This window comes from Apodemus sylvaticus, chromosome 20 (genome assembly GCF_947179515.1).
Source record: "Apodemus sylvaticus chromosome 20, mApoSyl1.1, whole genome shotgun sequence".
In the NCBI taxonomy this organism is placed as follows: domain Eukaryota; kingdom Metazoa; phylum Chordata; class Mammalia; order Rodentia; family Muridae; genus Apodemus; species Apodemus sylvaticus.
The window spans coordinates 54,476,680-54,497,560 of NC_067491.1; the positions used below are offsets into that span (position 1 = coordinate 54,476,680).

Consider the following 20,881-nt stretch of genomic DNA (forward strand, 5'->3'; position numbering starts at 1 on the left):
ACTGGGCAGCTGGCTTCTGGCATCCTGACTGAGCTGGGGACTCAGTCATTGGGCTTTGCTCTTCGCTCCAGCTCCAGAGAGTAGTGTCTCTATCCAGACCCTGGGCTGCTTCGGAGCGGGATTTGAATTTTGCCAGACTGTGTAGCCGGTAGGCAGAGGCATCCGGGAGCCTCCCACTTTGGTGCCCTGAAAGGCTGCACGCAGGTCTCAGACCTCGTTGGAAAAGTTTCTTTGTGCAGTGGACAGCACTTAAAGCAGCGTGGACAGCACTTACACTGAGTGGACCATACCATGCCCACATGGCCCCCCGAGATTCAAGGATCTTTGTGGAAGTGGAGGCAAAGTGACTCTAAGAGCCAGATCTGGGAGGAGAGGACCAAGCAATGCCTTCTGGGTATGACAGGACCTCTGCTCTAGAAACTCACAGCCGCTGCATCGAACCTAAGACCTGCACAGGCTCAAGATAGGCAACGTTCCAGCCCTGGGGACCTGGGGACGGGATCCTGAGCCCTAAACTCCAGCCGAGGAGCTAGTGACACCTGATGGTGGTGGAAGAGTCAGTTTTCTCTGACAGTCTGACCACTGGTAAGCCTTTTGTCCCTAATAGGCACAACACCTGTTTGAATCAGTAAGCTATTAAAAAAAAAAAGAAAGAAAGAAAAGGGAGGGGTGTGGGTAAGGAGCTGATCTGGAAGGAATTAAACAGGAGAGCAGAGGTAAACCTGATCAAAACACATTTTATGTGTGTATAAAAATTCTCAACAAAATTAGTAATATATATTATATATTATATTATATATTACAATATTATATATATTTACAAAATGTTTTATATATAAAACATTTTATATTTATATATATTTTATATATATATATATATATTTTAAAGGTACATGCTGTCAGTGCAGCCCAGTGCAGAGGACTTTGGGAGATGGTGTGCGGCCAGGCCCGGCCCGGCTGCATACTCCTGGCCCCTGCACTCCTGTTAATGATTTTACTAGATGCACCGTCGTCTTGGACGAGTAGGGAACCCCTACTTTGCTGTGGATGTTCGGCTCAGCCTTACCTCTGCTAACCTCAGAGTTTTGCCCACTCCCAATCTATCCTGCCCCCAACCTCCATCCCACCCCCACCCCCTACCCCCAGGATGTGAGAGCGACCAAGTTCTAAAGATCCGGTGTTCACGCTGTGACCCTGGATTGGTTCTCCTCTGTGCCCTGTAGAGCCGATCCCCTCCCTTTGGCCATCTGCCCAGGACGGGAGGAGGCAGATGGGCCTGTGAAGGATTGGCTGGCACAACTGACCTCGGCCTCTTTCAGAGCAGAAGCCAGGAACAAAGACACTCTAGAGGAAGGAGAACTGTGGGAAACTTACTGTTCCTGAGAGGAGGTGCTTGGTTAAGAGCGCCCATACTAGGTTAGACAGAGCGCTGAGCCTGAGTCTGAGCCTGCCTGCTTATTTCTCGATAACCAGCTCTCTGAAGTCAAAAGGCCAGAGTGATCCTGTTGGCTTCAGACATGGGGTTTTCCAGGTACCCTCTCCTGGCAAGCCTCTCTCAGGCTTTTGGGTCTCCTCCTCCTCTTCTTCTTCTTCTTCTCTTCTTCTTCTTCTTCTCTTCTCTTCTTCTTCTTCTTCTTCTTCTTCTTCTTCTTCTTCTTCTTCTTCTTCTCTTCTCTCCTCTCCTCCTCCTCCTCCTCCTCCTCCTCCTCCTCCTCCCCTCGTCCTCCTCCTCTTCCTCCTCCTCCTCCTCCTCCTCTTCCTCCTCGTCCTCCTCTTCCTCCTCCTCCTCTTCCTCCTCGTCCTCCTCCTTTTCCTCCTCGTCCTCTTCCTCCTCTTTCTCCTCTTCCTCCTCCTCCTTCTCCTCCTTCTCCTCCTTCTCCTCCTTCTCCTTCTCCTTCTCCTCCTTCTCCTTTTCCTTCTCCTCCTCCTCCTCCTTCTTCTTCTCCTTCTCCTCCTCCTCCTCCTCCTCTTCCTCCTCGTCCTCTTCCTCCTCCTCTTTCTCCTCTTCTTCCTCCTTCTCCTCCTCCTCCTTCTCCTCTTTCTTTTCTCTCCACCCCATGGATTGCTCCCCTACAAACAGATTTTATTGTTCATATCCCTGGTCCATTATCCCTGATGGCCCCAACCCTCCTCCTACCTCCCCGTCTCACTGTCTGTCCATCCTCCCCACAGGATGCCACAGCTGGACCTGTCCTGGCTGGGACCGAGGCTGGAGGCCTCCTCACCATGGCTACTTTTGCTCCTGATCGGGGCTTCCTGGCTCCTGGCCCGTGTCCTGATTCAGACCTATACCGTCTACAAAACATATCATCATCTTTGTGATTTCCCTCAACCCCCCAAACGGAATTGGTTCTTGGGTCACCTGGGCATGGTGAGTGCAGCAACAGATTGTGGGCCTTGTATTTCGGAGAGAATGGACCAGGAATGGAGCTCAGGGACCTGGGTCTCTAGTCCTCCAGCATCCTTCCTTAGCTTTTCTCCTGTTCCTGCCCTCCACCCCTCCTTTGCTCTGGACTCATTTCTAGTCTGTCTTTCTTACACTGGGGGACACTGAGGGGCTTCCAGGGTAGACCACACACTGAGGACCCCTGGTGTTCCCTCATTGTCCGCAGGACTTGAGGACTCTTGAGAAGCTCTGTCCAAGGTCAGTGCCATTTTTCTGTCAGTCCATATCAGGCCCTCCATGTTTTTCTGGGGGTGATCTCTGGTATTCCCTTCCTATGACACACAGCGCTGGAGAGCTATGGGCTGTCTTCCTGCCTCTTGTTCTTGAAGCCCCCATTTTTTAAAAAATAGCTGGCAGTTCTTTCCCAAGATGGACCATTGAGTCCCGGTTACCCTGACCGGGATAAGAGCTATCTACTCACCCTCCCTCCCGTAAGCTTTCCTTGACCCCACACCTTGGACTTTGACCAAGTCTGTTCTTGCCCTTGGGAGACTTGGTCTCAGTTGCTTCATTTGAAAATAGCAAAGCTCAAAACATCTGTACATGTCAGTGACATCATCCACAGGGTGACGTTTGGTGAGCATGGGGCTCATGGGTAGGAGCTGCTGCCCTCCTAGAGTTAGTGGTCACCTCTTGTCCTCGGGTTGACTAGTTCCTGCTCTATAGACCTTTTGCATAGTTGGAACTGCAGACCAGTAGGGCGTACAGACACAAACATTTAGGAGAATCCACGTTTTGTCTTCATTCTGTTGCTGTGATTAAACATCGACCAAAAGCGATGTCAGGAGGAAAGAGTTTGAGGGTAGTCAAGGCAGGAACTCCAGCAGAACTTGAGACAGAAAGCATGGAGAGACACTGTCTACTTGCTCACTCTCAAGCACATGCTTAACTACCTTTTGAAAAATGCAGTCCAAGACCATCTGTGCAGAAAATGGTGCCACGTGGAACGGACTGCACCCTTCTAAGCCAACTAACAATAAAGAGAGTCCCCCAAAGACGTGCCCACAGTCCACTCTGATCTGGGCAATACCACACAACTCAGACTCCCTTCTCAGGTGAGTAGAGGCCCTGTCAAGTTGTCAATCACAACTAACAGGCTACAGTATTGCCTAGACACCCCTAAGCCCCAGTTGAGGCCTTCTCTGTAGGCTACTTGTGCAAATTTATAGCACAATGCTGTCCTGAATATTGTAGGTATTTGTAAGACAATGGTGTTTATGTATCTACTAAATACATGTATAAATAGGATAATAATAATGAAAGGTATTGTGCATAGGAATTCTTTGGGTCCATTATGAGCTTGTAGGACCAGGACCACACATATGTACCGTGTCAGTGATAAGAATATAGTTATGCAATATATGATCATATTAATATAATTAAATATATACATGTATATACATAGAGACATACATGATATATATATGAATTCTGTACAATGCACATGTATATATAAAAGAGTGAGGGCAGAGAGGGGTACATTGTATTATGGTCATTGGTTTATGTAATTATGGATTCTAAGGATGCTATCTGCAAGGTGGAAGTCAACCTGTAAATAATTCGATCTGAGGCCAAAGGGTCGGCCTCCTGTGTATGGGGAGACCTTGGGGGAGGGAGGAGCTGGTGGCAGAGTCTGTAACTGTAACTTTTATGAGGAATGGCTGTCTCTGATGCTTGCTGCCTCAGTCAGCTAACCTAGGCCTACTCCTGGCCTCTGTCAAATCTTACTTAGGCCTAGAGGTTTTCAGCCTCTGGGACTTACTGCTTAATAAGCTCAGCCTTGTGTGTGTTTTCTGAACTCTGACTGTCTGGTTTCACTCAGCTGTTCTGACCCAGACTCCTCTCCAGGCTGATTGATTCAACCTGGCCTCTCTCTCTCTCTCTCTCTCTCTCTCTCTCTCTCTCTCTCTCTCTCTCTCTCTCCCCTCCCTCTCCCTCTCCCTCTCCCTCTCCCTCTCCCTCTCCCTCTTCCTCTTCCTTCCCCTCCCTCCCTCTCCCTCTCCATCTCCCTTTCTCTCTCCCTCTTGCCCTCCCTCCATCCCTCCCTCCCTCCCTCCCTCTCTCCCTCCTTTTCTTCTTTTTCTCTGCACTGTTCTCTTAAGAAGCTTCCCTTTCCTCTTTCTTCTCAAGGAAGTTGGGCATATACTTTTCTGTCACCTCTTTCTCTGATTCATCACATTGTCTGCTACCCAATTAGACATCAATTTCAAACATGCGTTTTTTTGTTTGTTTGTTTGTTTTTGACTAACTTTACCTTCATTGCTTGGAATTAAAGGTGTGTACTAAGGGTGTGTCTGTATTCCAATCAAAAGAATCAAAGGTGAGTGTGAAGGGCTGAGCCACACCACAGCTAGAGACATTTTTTTTTCCTAGTAAACAACACTGACTTGGGGTTCACAGTGTGATCCTGCCACAAGAATCCAAAAGCCAAGAACCTGCATTGTGATGTCTGTGGGCAGAAGAGATGGCTATTGCAGTCAGAAAATGAGATTAAGATTTCTTTATCTAATTGCTCTATGTTACCAGTTCTCAGCCTAGGGGTCTCGTCTCCACACACAGGTGGATATATGGGTTGCACATCAAATATCACATATTTACATTATGATTCATAATGGTAGCAAAACTATAGTTATGAAGTATCAACAAAATAATTTTATGGTTGAGGGTCACCACAACATGAGGGACCGTACTAAAGGGTCGCATCATTCCGAAGGTTGGGAACCACTGCTTTATGTTTCTTCAGCAGGTTGGATGGTGCTGCCCCACCCTGTAGAGGGTGAGTCATCCTGATTGAGGCGACTGATGTAAACACCAGTGCCTTCTGGGAACACCGTCCTAGCGAGATCCAGAAGCCATGGTGTATCAGCTTCTTTCTGGCCGTCTCAGAGCATGATGTGCTCGACTCCTGCCAAACCAACTCAGGAGGTGACCGCTCCTCTCTTGCTTGTAGGTCACTCCCTCTGAGCACGGTCTGAAGGAGGTGACGAAGCTGGTGGCCACCTACCCCCGGGGCTTCATGACCTGGATGGGACCTGTCCTCCCTATCATCACCCTCTGCCACCCTGACGTCATTCGATCTGTTCTTAGTGCTTCAGGTACTTAGGGGAAGCTGCAGGTGGTGTGGCCGTGGGACGCTGAGGGCTTCTGGTCTCCACGCTCAAGCCTCGCTGTGATTTCTGAGGTAGCCCAGTCCTTCTCTCTCCTGACTTTCTCCACCTTTTGCTGAAGATGGCAGAAGGAAGCCTAGGTGGGACTCAGCCCAGAGGATGAGAGAATCTTCGGGGCTCACTCTGGCCCTATGCCTTAATAGTCCTTGTTTGGAAAGCCTAGAGATCCCGGGATCCCTGTCTGCTCGCTCCATTCAGAGCTGAGAGGACGGTGCCGTGTGCACCGCTGGGGGCGTATGCTACCGGTAGACGGAGACCTGGCAAGTAGTTATCCACATTTTCACCACATCAAAGAGGCTTCTCTTTTCTGATCCAAGTGGACATTGGACTAACCTGTTTGCCTACTGCCGAGGTCTTTGTGGTGTCTCCAGCTGTGCAGGAGACCAGAGTGCAGGCAGATGGGACTGTTGTAGTGATTGCCCTGCCTCTACCTTACCTTCACTATGCAACTAGATTGATATGGCCATCTCCTGATCACACCTCTGTATTAGCTCTTTTTGTGGCTATTACTAGCACAACTCCATTGAACAAGACTGATTTTTCCTTGTGATTCGGGATTCATAGTGCTAAAAGAAAGGCAGACAGGTAAGTGGCAAGAAGAGGGGAGGAAAGGAAGAGGAGGGAAACACAGTTCAAGATGTTTCAAAGGGATTACTCCGGTGACCTACTTTCTCTAGCCAAGCTCTACTTCCTGAAATTTCTAGAATCTTCCAAAATAGAGGCAGTATCTGAGGACTAAATCCTTCAAAACACAAGTTGGTTGAAGGTGTTTTGTAGTCACACTATAACAACTGGTGTATGTTGTCCCATGTATGAACCAAGTCGAATCAAACAAATATATCCCTATCTGGGGCTCACACAGAGCTGTGGACACTTGGGAATACATCTGTTTCTTGCCTGAGCAGTTGTCTGAAATTATATTTTGCTCCTGATGAAAACGCTTTGGCCATTTGAGAGTTTTCTGACATTTGTTACGTAGAGTCCCACTGAAATAGAAACAGGGCTGAGAATTCTTGTTTAAGGGAGGTCTGATATCTAATTGGACCCCATCAATGCCATGCCTGTGAGATTATTGTGACTGTTTTTAAATGGTATCTGGGACCTACCTAGGGGGTACATTGAGATATATCAGACCATCTATTTCCATTTTAAAGCAGATGGGGTCATTTAGGGTAGGTCATATGTGTTTCACCCATGTTAGCCCATGTTACTCCCTATATATCCGTGACACACATCAGGAGATGTCAGAGCATGCTGAGATGGTCAGGTATTCTAGGTCTGTAGAAGGTCATGCTACACTCGAGGGGCAGACATAGTAGACTATGTTGAAGCCAAGTGAAGGGATCGTGAGGTGAGTTGCTTCTATGTCATCTCGTTAGTACACTGCTTCCTCCTCTTCCTCCTCCTCCTCTTCCTCCTCCTCCTCCTCTGTGTCCTGTGTTCTCTAACCCTGTCATGCTGGATTTGGGGCAGACATGCATACACCTCGCTGAGCCCTGCCCCCACGGTCTCTGAAGTCCCTCTCCTGCTGTCTGCACGGCTCCTGATCATTCTTGTTCATGTCAGCTTCAGTTGCCCTAAAGGAAGTGATCTTCTACAGTTTCCTGAAACCCTGGCTGGGTGAGTACTGCAGATGAAGGGCCCGGGAAAATCCCCAGGGGTGGAGGTGAACACGATACCATGCTCACCACCATGGTGTCCTACCAGGAGATGGGCTCCTGTTGAGTGATGGGGACAAGTGGAGCCGCCACCGTCGCATGCTGACCCCGGCTTTCCATTTCAACATCCTGAAGCCCTATGTGAAGATTTTCAATGACAGCACCAACATCATGCATGTGAGTCCCCAGAATCCATGTGCCCAGCTGGAGTCTGAGGCAAAGGAACTTCAGATAGATCTGAGATGTTCTGTAAAGGGTTAAGATGGGTGTGTTAAGAGTTTCCGTTGCGATGAAAAGACACCATGAGTAAGGCAACTGTAAGAGACAACAGTTAACTGGGGCTGGCTTACAGTTTCAGGGGTTCAGTTTATCATCATCACGGTGGGAAGCATGGCAGTGCCTAGGCAGACACGTGTTGAAGAAGGAACTGAGAGTTCTGCATGCATCTTGATCCAACTGTAGTCAGGAGCGATTATCTATGAGAGTTAGGATGAGGGTCTCAAAGCCCACCCCCACAGTGACACACTTCCTCCAACAAGGCTACATCTACTCCAACAAGGCCACGCTTCCTAACAGTGCCACTCCAAGAGCCAAGCATATTCAAACCACCACAATGGGGCCATTGTTTTATTTCATTTTTCCTCCATTTTGTATCCAAGATGATACCATAGAACCATATCTTCATACATGATGAGGGCTTATAAAGAGTTAGGTTCTATTTTTCTCAGGTGGTTGCCCTGAAAACTAAATGCAGACATGGTGACTACCTAGAAACTGTCAATAAAAAGCAGGGTACTTCCACACACACTGATTTTAAAACAACAAGGGCTGATGTTACTAACAGGGGTGTGGGTCAGGGGGTTGGCCCTTCTGAATAGAGTTTGGGTTACTTGTGGGTGACATAGAATCGCCTGTCAGTCAGCTTGCTCATTATCAGCATAATTCCTTGATGCTTGGGATTTTATCAACTTCAAGCTAATTCATCTTAGTTTTCAGTGTCCCGGGCTTGTTCCTACGGCACAGAGTTCCATAGGAAAAAAGCTAGAAGTCACCTGAAGCTTAGGTTTCATTGAGGTTATAGCCTCTTCCTTTTAGTCAAAGTCATCAATCTAACACAGAGGCAAAGGGGTGGCAGAATAGGCTCAGCGTTGTCAAGGGCATTGCTGAAAACTCACATGACGATGGCTTGAGGAACAAGATAGGCATGGGAGGGAGGGAGTGCCACGTGTGGGGCCAACAATTTTCTTTTCTACTTGCTACCTGATTGCTCAGCTTGCTTACTTGTATGTAAATGATATTTTTGTATTCCAACTAGCCCTCATTAAAGACACACAATCCTGGTATTTTTTTTATTTTTATTTATTTATTTATTTATTTATTTATTTTATTTATTTATTTATTTGCAAGCTGTATGCCTAGATTGGGCAGGTTTTTTGAGCTATTCTAACTTTAGCCATATATCCCTTGTTATTTGCTATTTCTCTCTGCCAAATGCTCACAGTCCCTCTCCTATCATGTATGCTTCTTCCTCCCTTTGTCTCCTCCTTTTCCCTTCCCTGGTCTCTCCCTAGACTGCCCCCCCACTCATCCTCAGGCCCTGCCTTTTATTGATCAATTATCTCGGGGAGCACGATTTGTACAACAAAATATGATGTACTTGAGAATACGATTGTCTTGGGGCAACCAACCAAATCGTATGGTACAGAATTTAACATTTGAATCCACAGCAGCACCAGACCAACCCCAACACTTGTGGATTCTGCCAAACCATACAAGATTCCTTAGATATGGAAGGAACGTAGTCAGGTGCTTGTAGTACACTCCTGGCTTCCGTCCTTTCTTTAAAGCATATAAATTCCATGGGGTATTACAAATGGCCTTTGGAGGATGCAACACATGCCCTATATTGCAGAACTGAGTTTTAGAGACTCTGCTTTTATAACAAGCTGAAACAAGCCTGATATTTACCCATAGAAGGCCATCACTATATCTCTCAAGGTTTTCTGAAATATCTGTGAGATAGTCCAGGTGAAGAACACTGGGATGATTTTTTTTGGGGGGGGGGGCTTGGAACAGGATGTTTAGAAACCAATGGATATCCACCCTCCCTGACACAGAGATAGCTTTAAGTCCAACTTACAACACCCAAGATAAGGAATAATGCCATTTACTGAATTCTTCACACGTTATGGAACTGATGGTCACGACCCAATTCCTTAATTTATACTGCAAATTTAATTTTAACCAACCTGTGAGATAAAAGTTATTTTTTCTTCATTAAGAATGAACCTGAGGTTCGGAGGCATAAAGAAGCTTGTCCCACTATGCCAGAGAGTAAGCGAGCTAGAAATAGTGGCTAACGGGCTCCATCGTGGTTTATCAGATGTAGTCAGCTGAAGACATGTCAAGTGAGACAGAGGACCGTGAGCTGACCGATGGAGCACAGAGCACGGTAGTCAGAACTGAGGCTTGATCACACAGAGCTTCTGGTCTCAATTTTTGGGTCTTCACTTGTGTGTGGTAAACCCTGGGGTCAAGTGCTTGGCTGGAGATATGGGAGGCTGATTGTGGGTATCAGTTCTTATAGTTGTGACTGGGAAAAAATCTCAAGGAGCTCAGATCTGGTTATGATACGACTTCTTTTTCCGTGAAGGCCAAGTGGCAGTGCCTGGCCTCAGGTGGCAGCATTCGACTGGACATGTTTAAGAACATCAGCCTGATGACCTTGGATAGTCTGCAAAAATGTGTCTTCAGTTTTGATAGCAACTGCCAGGAGTGAGTCCCTCCCTTTGGTCTGAGAACCTGGATTATGGACTTGGGAGGTGATATAGTAGGGACGGGTGGCCAGTAGGAAAAAGAGGGGGCTTCTTGGAGGAGGTGATGTAGAACAAGGAGTAGGGATGTTGGTGAGTAGATCAGGTTCATCTGGCATTGAGGAGACACCTTAGATACCGGATAGTCAGGCTGACACTGAATTAGATACTTTTTTTCACAGCTGTAACAAAATAGTTGATAAAAGCAATTTAAGGGAGGGTTTATTTTAGCTCACAGTTTGAGGGAAAACCCCATCATGGTATGGAAGGAAAGGCAGCAGGGTGGCTGGCTACATTGTATCTGCAGTCAGGAAGCAAAGAGTAATGAATGTGCCAACCCTCGTCTAGCTTTCTCCTTGTGCATACTCTAAAACACACTTCTCATTTTAAATACAAACAAGTGTGCAGTGAGCAGAAGTCATTGATAGCCTGAATATTTATGCTATTTTGAAATTTCCTTTACTCAAAAGGTCTCTTACCTTTTCTTTCTTTTTGCTTTTCTTTTGTTTTGTTTTGAAATAAGGTTTCTCTGTATAGCCCTGGTTATCCTGAAACTCACTCTGTGGACCAGGTTGGCCTAGAACTCAGAGATCCATCTGTCTCTGCCTTCTGAGTGCTGAGATTAAAGGCGTGCACCACCATCACTTGTTGATCTATCACCTTTTAATGCATCCCCACACATGTTCTCAGAAGACAGGCAGAATGCTGCCAAATTAACTTGCATAAAAATAGCAAGAATGGATTCTAGTCTAGCTCCTGATTGATGCACCTCCCCAATCAAAACCAAACCAAAAGCCATACGATCCAGGTCTCTCTTGTCTGCCTTTCTCTTTGACACTCTGGTCTCCTGACTTCCAATCGTAAATTTCCTTTAAGCTCCCCTTACAGAATTTAATGATGTTTCTGGATCAGCATTTTTTTTTTGATTCTTTGGATTTGGTTTTTTTCAAGACAGGGTTTCTCTCATAGCCCTAACTGTCCTGAAACTCACTCTGTAGACCAGGCTGGCCTGGAACTCAGAAATCCTGAGTTCTGCCTCCCAGAGTGCTGGGATTACAGGCGTGCGCCACCACTGCCCGGCAGGATCAGCATTTTAAATTCTACGTTTCTACTACAAACAGGTTTCAAAGGCCTAAGAACCACATGGTCAGGATTATTACAGCTATGACCCCACTTCTGGTACCAATTTTATGTATTTCCCGGGTTTCTTGTTGATGCAATGAAAATCAACTTAAAAGATGGAAGAGTTTGCTTTGGATTAAAGTTGAGGGGAAGTCCATCGAGTTAAGGGAGTCACTATGGTAGGAATGTGAGACTGATGGTCACATTGCTTACACAGCAGGGAAGCAGAGAGCAATGAGTGTTTATGTTCAATTAGCTTTCTCCTTTTTGTGTAGTGTGAAATACCCAGACATGGAATAGTGTTACTATTAAGGTGACTAGTCTCACCTTAATTAACCCAGTTTTGAGAATCCAGATATGCTCAGAAATTTGTCTATGAGATGATTCTAGATCTTGTCCAGTTGACAATCAGTATACAGCAACATAGTGTCTAAACTATTAGGACATTGAAACCTAGCCAAAGGTGAGAATGTTCTCCTATTATTTCTACTAAGGGTGTCTGTGCTTATAGTCACTTCTGTTGCTGTCACAAAGTTCCTAAGTGTATTGAGTTAAAAAAAAAAAGGGTTCTTGGCTCACAAATTTGGAGTCTTTTGTTGATGGTTCTTTGACTCTATTGTTTTGGTGGGGGCATGTGTTAAGAAAAATGTTTTCCTCATGTCAGGAAGTAAAGAGAGTCAGGAAAGGGTCAGGGTCCTAATATCCTCTTCAAGACACCAAGACACACTTATAATGTCCTAGCCTCTCTAGATTAAGCCCCCCTCTTTTGTTTTGTTTTTTGTTTTTTTGTTTTTTGTTTTTTGTTTTTTGTTTTTTGTTTTCGAGACAGGGTTTCTCTGTGTAGTCCTGGCTGTCCTGGAACTCACTTTGTAGACCAGGCTGGCCTCAAACTCAGAAATCTGACTGTCTCTGCCTCCCAAGTGCTGGTATTAAAGGCATGTGCCACCACCGTCCGGCTAAACCTTATCTCTTAATGGTTTTGACACTTTCTAAGAGCTCCAGAGATGGATTTTTGCGAGACAGCTCCAAACCACAGTAAATGGACATGATCCTATCAGCTCTGTAGACACTGATTGTCTTGTAGATACAAGGTGGGGCTATCACTGAATGCAGAGATCTTATAGAAAGACTGGATTATTGGAAGAAAGAGTGCCTAGCTGAGTGGGATGTTGGAAAGCAGGTGGGTGAGAGCTAGGTCTGGAGAAGGAGAGAAAAGAAAGGAGTGACAGATGCTCTCGGATGCCTTGAAGTCCCAAGGCTCATGAGGATGGGCCATAGAGAAATAAGTGAGACTTCACGGTCAGATGTCACCACAAATGGCACTCGTGTATTTGTGTGTGGCCATCTGTTTGACTGAGTACTGAGTGTCCTATTGGGAAATACTGACCTTGAGTCACGCTGAATTCTTGCTTCCCTTCGTGCTGTTCTCATGCAGGAAGCCCAGTGAGTATATTTCTGCCATCTTGGAGCTCAGTGCCTTAGTGGCCAAACGGTACCAGCAGCTGCTTCTCCACGTAGACTCACTCTATCAGCTCACCCGTAATGGGCGGCGCTTCCGCAAGGCCTGCCACCTGGTGCACGACTTCACAGATGCTGTCATCCAGGATCGACGACATACTCTCCCCAGCAAGCATGAGGATGGTGTCTTCAAGGCCAAGGCCAAGTCCAAAACTCTGGATTTCATTGACGTGCTGCTGCTGAGTAAGGTGGGTTCTCAGGAGGTGAGAGGACACTGCTTAGACTTGATTTGTTGAGTGTGATAATGGACACCTTCAATCCCGGCATTCTACAGGCAGCAGTAGAATGATCATGGCGAGTTAGGCCAGCCTGGTCTACACATTAAGCTCCAGCATAGTCAACGCTACACAGTGAAACGGCATCTCAAAAAAAATTAATCAATTCATTAAATAGCTCTTTTTGGTTTGCAGGGGATTTTTTTAAAAGGTAGAATCTTACTAAACAACTCTGGATGACCTCAAACTCATGTTCTCCCTGCTCTCACCCTGAACACTCCAGAATTACAGATGTGTGCCAGGTATAGTTAGCATTTTGAGAGTAGTCTCACTGTGTTGCCAGTGAATGGGTCCTGCTGTCTCAACTTCCCAAGTTGAGGACTACATGGTTGTGCCACAAACTCGGCTTTAATGTCAAATATAGGATCAAAGGGCAGTTCAGATTTGGGACTTGACATAGAGGATACCTAAGGGTCATGGAAGTCATTTTAGGAAAGGAGGGACAGGCCAGAAAGAAAAATTATAGAGATACCACGAGAATCCACTCAGCACACCCCTGCTAGGTCTGAAAGTGAAGAACCTCAGATTTTACTCTATTTATAACTTAATATGTTGTTGAGAATCATCTGTAGCTGCCTGTGTGCCCAGAACTGTAAGAATGGCTTCCATTCCCAGATCCTCTATTTTCAGGTGATGTTATGATTTTATCTGTGTGTCAGTAGATCTTACACCACAGGGAAAAGATCAATACAGTATGAGTCTCGCAAGTTTCACAGGAGAGCCAGCACTTCTGTGTCTTCTTTGTTTCAGGGAGTATGAATAGATTGAAAAGGAGATAGAGAGCAGGAGACGAAAGAGGAGAGGGATATGGAGATAGGGAGACGAGATAGGAGTGAAGGGAGGAATGTTGGGAAAGGAAGAGAATAAGAGATGAGAGCTAAAAAGAAAAATTTTAAATTAATTTTCAAGTGTGCAAACAAATGCATTTCATTATGGCATGTTCGTGTACACATACCACTGTGTGTTGACGTTTTCTCCAATCACGGGTGAATTCTACAGGTATGCAAGCGTAATAGACTCCAGAGGACATAAGATATACATTTGCTGCATGTAGTACCCATGAATTGAACAAGAGAACACAATAGGAATTGGGGTGCAGGATAAAACAGTCGTGGGAGGAAAACACAAAAATATTTAAAAGTGAAAAAGAAAGAAAGGGGGAAGTTTATTTCCTGGTCATAGGTAAGGTGACATCATCCGTGCACGCACATTGTCAGATTGTCAGTATTTCTCCTGCCAGTCCAACCTTTTCTGTCCCAAAGTGTGCAGCATTTCCCTTGCTGACAGCGAGTAGGTAGACACCATTCCCACCACACAATTATGGAACAATTGACAGAGTGTTCCAGTCCTTCCTAAGGAGGATGTCCTTGTAATGAGAGTAATGCTTAAGCTCCAATTCCAAAGGAATGCGGCCACGAAGTCATCCTATATGCAACGTTACTTGCTCCTTTGTTTCCTAGAAATCTCTCATCATACAGAAACTGGAAAATAGTCAGAGGTCACTAATTCCTTCAAGGAAAAACAAACTAGCAAACAAACAGGGGGCAGGGCAGTCAAGAACTGTATCTGGAGGTGAAGACTTCTGATAGTGATCAGAGAGATGCAGAGATGCAGTGCGCTTAGGATCTAAGAGCTGTCTCAAGCTAGACATAGCCCCAGAACTGCTGTGATCTGGTGTCTTATCTCCAGGACGAAGACGGAAAGGAGCTGTCAGATGAGGACATCAGAGCAGAGGCCGACACCTTCATGTTTGAGGGTGAGGCTTCCAGTGTGGGACTACAGAGTGAACAGGAAACCTCCGTTCTGGGCACATATTGATTGGACCCTGTCTATCCAACTACCATCCCACTATCATCTGTTGTCCCCTTTTCCTGGTCTTCTTCCTGCCTGGTTGCTACCCACTTTGTGCTGGAGCAGCTTTGAGAGCTAAGCCTACCTATCTGCCCCGCAGGCCACGACACCACAGCCAGTGGGCTCTCCTGGATCCTGTACAACCTGGCAAGGCACCCGGAATACCAGGAGCGCTGCCGGCAGGAGGTACGGGAGCTCCTGAGGAACCGAGAGTCTACAGAGATTGAGTGGTGAGCATAGGTCTCGGTGTCTTATGGGGGTCGGGGGGCGGGGGGGGGACTTGTCTCTGCTCCTCAGGTAGAGGAGGGGTCTCTTTTTTATGATTTTTCCATTACTACTTGATGGGAAGAGTATGTGTTTTGTTAATACAAGAGGAAATTGTATGCTTTGGGAAAGACTAACAATGTAGTGTGTGAGGGCAGATAATGTCATGATGCAGATGTTTTATATATATATATCATCTCTCTATTACACGCACACACACACACACACACACACACACACACACACACACACACACACTTTCCCTCCTCTCCTTTGTCTCAGATAGCATTTGCTCTCAATGTCTTCCCTCCCTTCCTGTTTGCTCTTCTCTTCCCTATTTCCTCCAGAATAGGAATTCATAAGTGACACCTTGGGTGTCAAGTAATCAGCCAGTGTGCTGTGTGATCCACTGAATTATCCACCCATCCATTCAGCTAATCTTCCCATAATGGCTTCTCATAACGATTCCACCCTGTGCTAAGGGTGCAGCTGAGAGAAGCGTTGTCAGGCGCTCCAAGCTTGTTGGGAGAACAGTCCTGCATCAGGACACTCCCCAGGATGCTCTGGCCCGTGCGAGGTGTAAAGTAAGAGAATCAAGGCTGGAGCACAGGCTGTGTTTCAATTCCGGACCCTGAATGAGGATTGGGAGGCAGGTGGTTGGGACTGAGGTACAGGGAAGAGGAGGTGGCAGAAACGGATCGAGACAAGAAGGGGGGTGTCTTGTGACTTTACTCGGAGAGATGTGAACAAATGCCTACTTGCCTTTGTGGACTACAGACCAAAGAAATGATTCCATCAGACTCACTGGCAAAACAATGAGTTTATTAGGGTTATTCACATGGATAATGATGAGGGGCTGTTTATAACTGTGACACTGAAAATCTCACCCTAATACAGATAAAGGACTAATGAGGGGCTGTTTATAGCTGTATCACTGAAAATCTCACCCCAATATAGATAAGGACTCAAGAAAAGCTCCTAGAGAATATCTCCCTGTCCGGTAGATATTACCTTTTATTTAAACTTGAGGATGGGTATTGTGGATCTCATAGGTTTCAGGAATTTCCTAGGACTTGTGAGTTGTCCCCACCTTGATCCTTTTAAGTTTTATGCACATCCTGAGTCTTTTGGAGCTCCCTCTGGGTGGAATGTTTTAGTTTGGACAGATATGTTACATAGTGAGGCAGAAGGGTGCTGAGAGGAAGAAGGGAACAAGAAAGAGGAGAAATAATGAAGAAAAGGCCTTGGAGAAAAGGAGGAGAATGTAGAAGGAAGGAGGAGGAGTGATGGAGGATAGGGAAGAAGAACAGGAGAAAAAGACAAAGGAGAACCAAGGGAATGAGGAGGATCGTGGGGGAAAAGAGGACAGAGAGTTTGTATGTGGAGGAGTAGAGTGAGAAAAAGAAAAACAAGACAGTGTGGAGGGAAGAGAGAGGAGGGTGGAGAGAAGGGTGGGAGGGAGGGAAGGAGGGAGATTCTCAAACACACAGGCAGTAGAAACAGATGAAGAAGGACAAACACTGTGCCTGTGTTGCTTCTTAATTCATTTTGATTTTGTTCTTACCAAAGGAAGATTTCTTTAAGGAATTTTTGAGTTGCTTTTTATGATGGACAGCTGGATGTGTTAGATTCAGAAAAAGCTTCTTAAGATCCCTGGCTAAATTCTCTCCAGCAGTTTCCCACTTCTCTTCTTTCCCTGGGAATGTTTTAGCACTGCGAGGAAAGGTTATGTGGCCAGCACAGGGCCTGGTGGTCTGCTTTGCTCCTGGACAATTGTGTGGCGGTTTCCTTAGGGATGACCTGGCCCAGCTGCCCTTCCTGACCATGTGCATCAAGGAGAGCCTGCGGCTGCACCCCCCAGTCACCGTCATTTCCCGTCGCTGTACCCAAGACGTCGTGCTCCCAGATGGCCGGGTCATCCCTAAAGGTGCCCACGGGACGGGGAAGGAAGGTCCTGGGCACACAGCAAAGTTTACTCAGCAGCAGGCTTACCCTCCTGGCCCCACTTCATACAGGTGTCATCTGCATCATCAGTATTTTCGGGACCCATCACAACCCAACTGTGTGGCCTGACCCTGAGGTGCTGTAGCCCCCTTCTCCCATTCTTTTTCATCACAAATGATCCTAGAGGAGGGAGCAGTTTTGGGCTGGGGAAATCAGAACTTACCGTCCTTAGGACATACGGGATTCTCTCTGGCTGTGCTAGGAGATGACACTCACTGTCTCTTTCAGGTCTATGACCCCTTCCGCTTTGACCCAGAGAATGTCAAGGACAGGTCACCGCTGGCTTTTATTCCCTTCTCCGCTGGGCCCAGGTAATGCCAGGAGGCTTGAGATGCTGGGACAATGGTTTAGGCAAGATGGAAAGGATGGAAAGTTGGGACTGTAAGGATCCGGATCTCGTTCCTGAATCTTGGCAGGTTAAGTAAAGAGCAAGGCTGAAGTCTGATTGAGGTTCACCGGATCCAGAATGCAGCGTAGGCGAGGAGTCCCAAATAAGTTAGTTCTCCCTGGGTGCCCTCCAGCCGGCTGACCTAGGCCAGACTGAAATCACTGAAAGGATAGGTGGATCCTGTATGGGATTCAGGTCACAGACTCCCCACCCCATCCTCCCGCAGGAACTGCATAGGACAGACTTTCGCCATGAACGAGATGAAGGTGGCGCTGGCGCTGACGCTGCTGCGCTTCCGCGTCCTGCCCGATGACAAGGAGCCGCGCCGGAAGCCGGAGCTGATCCTGCGCGCGGAGGGCGGGCTGTGGCTGCGGGTGGAGCCGCTGAGCGCACAGTGACTCTGCACCTGGACGGGTGCCACCCACCCACACACCTCTGCAGATGGCACCTGTGCCAGAGGCTCGCCGAATACCACCAGTAGGGAGCGCTGGAGGACAACGGGGAACCAGCTCTTGTGAGGCGGGAGATGGGGTTGGTGTCCTTCTGTCCAGATCCCTGACTCCATCTGGCCGGTCACAGGCCTCTACATTGTCCATTGGACTTACTCTCTTGGGCAATAGAGAGCTAAGGGAAGTGTCCGGGCAGGACGGAGGCCAGGCTGGGGCTCAGAGAACCTTTAAGTTGAGGTACATTTCCTTGACCTCATTAAATTCAAAACACTCATTCTGGGACTCTTCAGTGTTTCTGTGAAAACTAAAATTTTAGGTTTATTAAACCTAGCAAGTCTGCCATTTGTTGTTTATTTTGTTTTGCTTTTGAATAGGCGTCTCGCGACACTGCCCTGGGTGCCCTTACATTCCTATTCTAACCCCTCCCCAAATTGTTAATGCCTCATTTTATTGTGTTTTTTCCATCATTCCTTTTTTTCTTTTATCTTTTATAGATTTTTTTTCATACAATGTATTCTGAGTTCCTCGGGTGTTGGCTATCTACTGTTGGGCCTGACGCTTGCTCGTAAGAGTGGTCTGTTCCCCCAGTGAGTCTAAACTTTTAGTCTAAAAGGGACCTCTGTACCAGCCTTCCAAAAGGCTGGGACTTAAGCCTGTGGAGCACTGTATTGGGCTAGCCTTATCTGCTATGCATTGTTGAGGATAAGGAAGTTGGGAGTGGTGGGTGGTTGTCTGAGAACTGAACAATCATCTATTCCCCCTGGTAGGGAAACAGGGACAGACCAAAGGATCTGCCCAAGCCTGGCAGAGAAAACGAGTGAGATTGTTGACCCTGCTTACCAGGGGTAGAGAAAGGGCTACTTACAGAAGCACAGCGGACACAAAGGCAGCTATTTCACAGAAAAACCCACGTTGCTTCTGACAGCTCGTGAGGGCTGTAGCCTTGGTGTTCCTTATAAAGTCTTTTTGCTATCATTCCTTACTACTTGTATAACATTGTAAATCTTGCAACTTTCAGGGGTTTCCTGACATTTGCGAGGTGTTTGTTGGGGTCTGGAATCACCGCTCAAACCAAACAAATACTGATCTCAGTTAAGAAAGAATAGATTATCGAACACACACCTTAACACCGGATGTCCAGGCCCACAAAAAAGACTCGGGACCCCAACTGTTGTCGCAGTCTGCTCTCGGGTAGGCTTTTTAAAGGAAAAATCCAGGTTGAAAGGTTTAAAGCACAAGGAGGGAAGCAGTTGGCTGACTAGGCAGAGCGTCCTCAGCTAACCTTTAAGCTGATTGGTCCTGAATAACGTAAGTTGGGTGGTGAAGGGGTGGCGAACGGGGGAATTTCAGAACGTTGAGGTAACAGAGCATGAGTATTATAATCATGACCTGTTGGCTTATTAGTAGCGTTCTTCAGTGTCAGCCACAAACAACAACAACAACAACTTCAGTAAGTTCATATGTGCAGGAAGGGCTGCTCAGCGGTAAGTTCTGACGTGAGATACTTTAGACGTAACAGTTCATATTGGCGTTTGATTCGATGGGCCCTATGTAAAGCTTCGTGGAAATCCCTTAAGATTAGCAAGCCTCATACAGAACATGCAGAACAAAACATGTGATCAGCATGTCCGTGAGCCAAGTCACTTCTCTGTGCCGGTGGCTGGCAGGCAGGGAATAAAATGACTGCAGCTATGCTGGGTGGGTGGGGGTCAGACTATAGCAGCGTTTGCTTTCTGAGCCCTTTGAGTTTTGTTCACTTCGTAAGTCTGAAAGCCTCTCTCTAGACTCAAATGGTTTTGGTTTGGAAGAAATACTGCCAAGGCCCAGCTTCGGCCGTCAAGGGGCCCTGAGGAGGAAGTGCCTGGGAGCAGCGAAAGAATGACTCGAAGTCACGTCAAGGGTTACAAACTGTTTAGCTATGTTCTGCTCAAGATAGCTTTTCAGATACGTGTGTGTGTGTGTGTGTGTGTGTGTGTGTGTGTGTGTAGATACCTGTGTGTGTGTGTGTGTGTGTTCTGCTCGAGAAAGTTTTCTCTTGCTATTGTAAAAACTCTCTGGATGGCTCCTGTCTTGCAGATCACAAGCCCAGTCTTTTATTTACACCTCAATGCAGTCATTATCGCAGGTTCCCTTTTGATTATCCCATGAATCTGTATCCCATGACCCCAGCCCCTAGATTCTTAGAAGGAGACAACTAGCACATTTTTTTAGTTGAAAAAAAATCAGAGATACTGCACGGACAGTAAGCTAGCTTGATGGGACCCTGCCCTGAAATTACCATTCCTACTAAGCCTGGACCTGGACCTAAACTCCTTCTGTCCCACGTTGACTTTGAACTCTGAATCTGTCTCACAAGCTGGCTCATAGTGCAGCTGCCTTTGTTCTTTTAGATTTGTGAAGCTCCTTACATAATTCATATTGCATCCATATATATGTATATATATATACCTAATAGTATTAATATTATAATGATTATATGTAAATTATATAAATTATAAATATATAAATTATATATAAATATACATAATTTATATATAAAGCATATATGTGGTATATATAATTTATATATAATATATAATTATGTATATGTATATATATAAACTACTTAAAAAACCCTTTACAAAGTATATTGATAATATATAATATTATATCCATAATATATATATAATGTTTTCAGAGTTCTTTCCCACAGCCTTAAGGTCTGTCCTGAAGGTCTCAGCATTTACCATTTTTCTGAGACATAGACACACCCTTGCCTCCTAAACTTGTGCTGCTTTTAATTATCATGGAGTCATTAACCTTGGCAGGGAGAACATTTCCCAAAAGAGGAACTCAAAGTAAAATATATATTTTTTATTCACACAAGCCTTACGCCCATAGCAAGTATTGATACTCATGAAGGCCCGTGCCCTGATGGCTCTGTTCA

The 20,881-nt window shown here is 46.1% G+C and overlaps 1 protein-coding gene across 4 annotated transcripts in view; it reads left to right on the top strand.

Annotated features, from left to right (window-relative positions):
• The window catches only part of LOC127670386 (cytochrome P450 4F4), a 93,775-nt gene extending 75,528 nt beyond the window's left edge, over positions 1-18,247 (top strand). For 2 of the 4 annotated variants that reach the window (XM_052164723.1, XM_052164721.1), the window contains exon 13: positions 17,733-18,247. In XM_052164723.1, coding sequence (XP_052020683.1) covers positions 17,733-17,904 — 172 coding nt within the window. In that variant the 3' untranslated portion in view covers positions 17,905-18,247. Of the gene's footprint in view, positions 1-2,173; positions 2,372-5,396; positions 5,542-7,179; positions 7,234-7,320; positions 7,449-9,924; positions 10,047-12,641; positions 12,913-14,688; positions 14,756-14,950; positions 15,081-16,907; positions 17,042-17,129; positions 17,195-17,346; positions 17,430-17,732 lie in introns of those variants that run through there. The other 2 variants (XM_052164727.1, XM_052164720.1) reach the window with 2 other exon arrangements.
• The last annotated feature ends 2,634 nt before the right edge of the window (positions 18,248-20,881 follow it).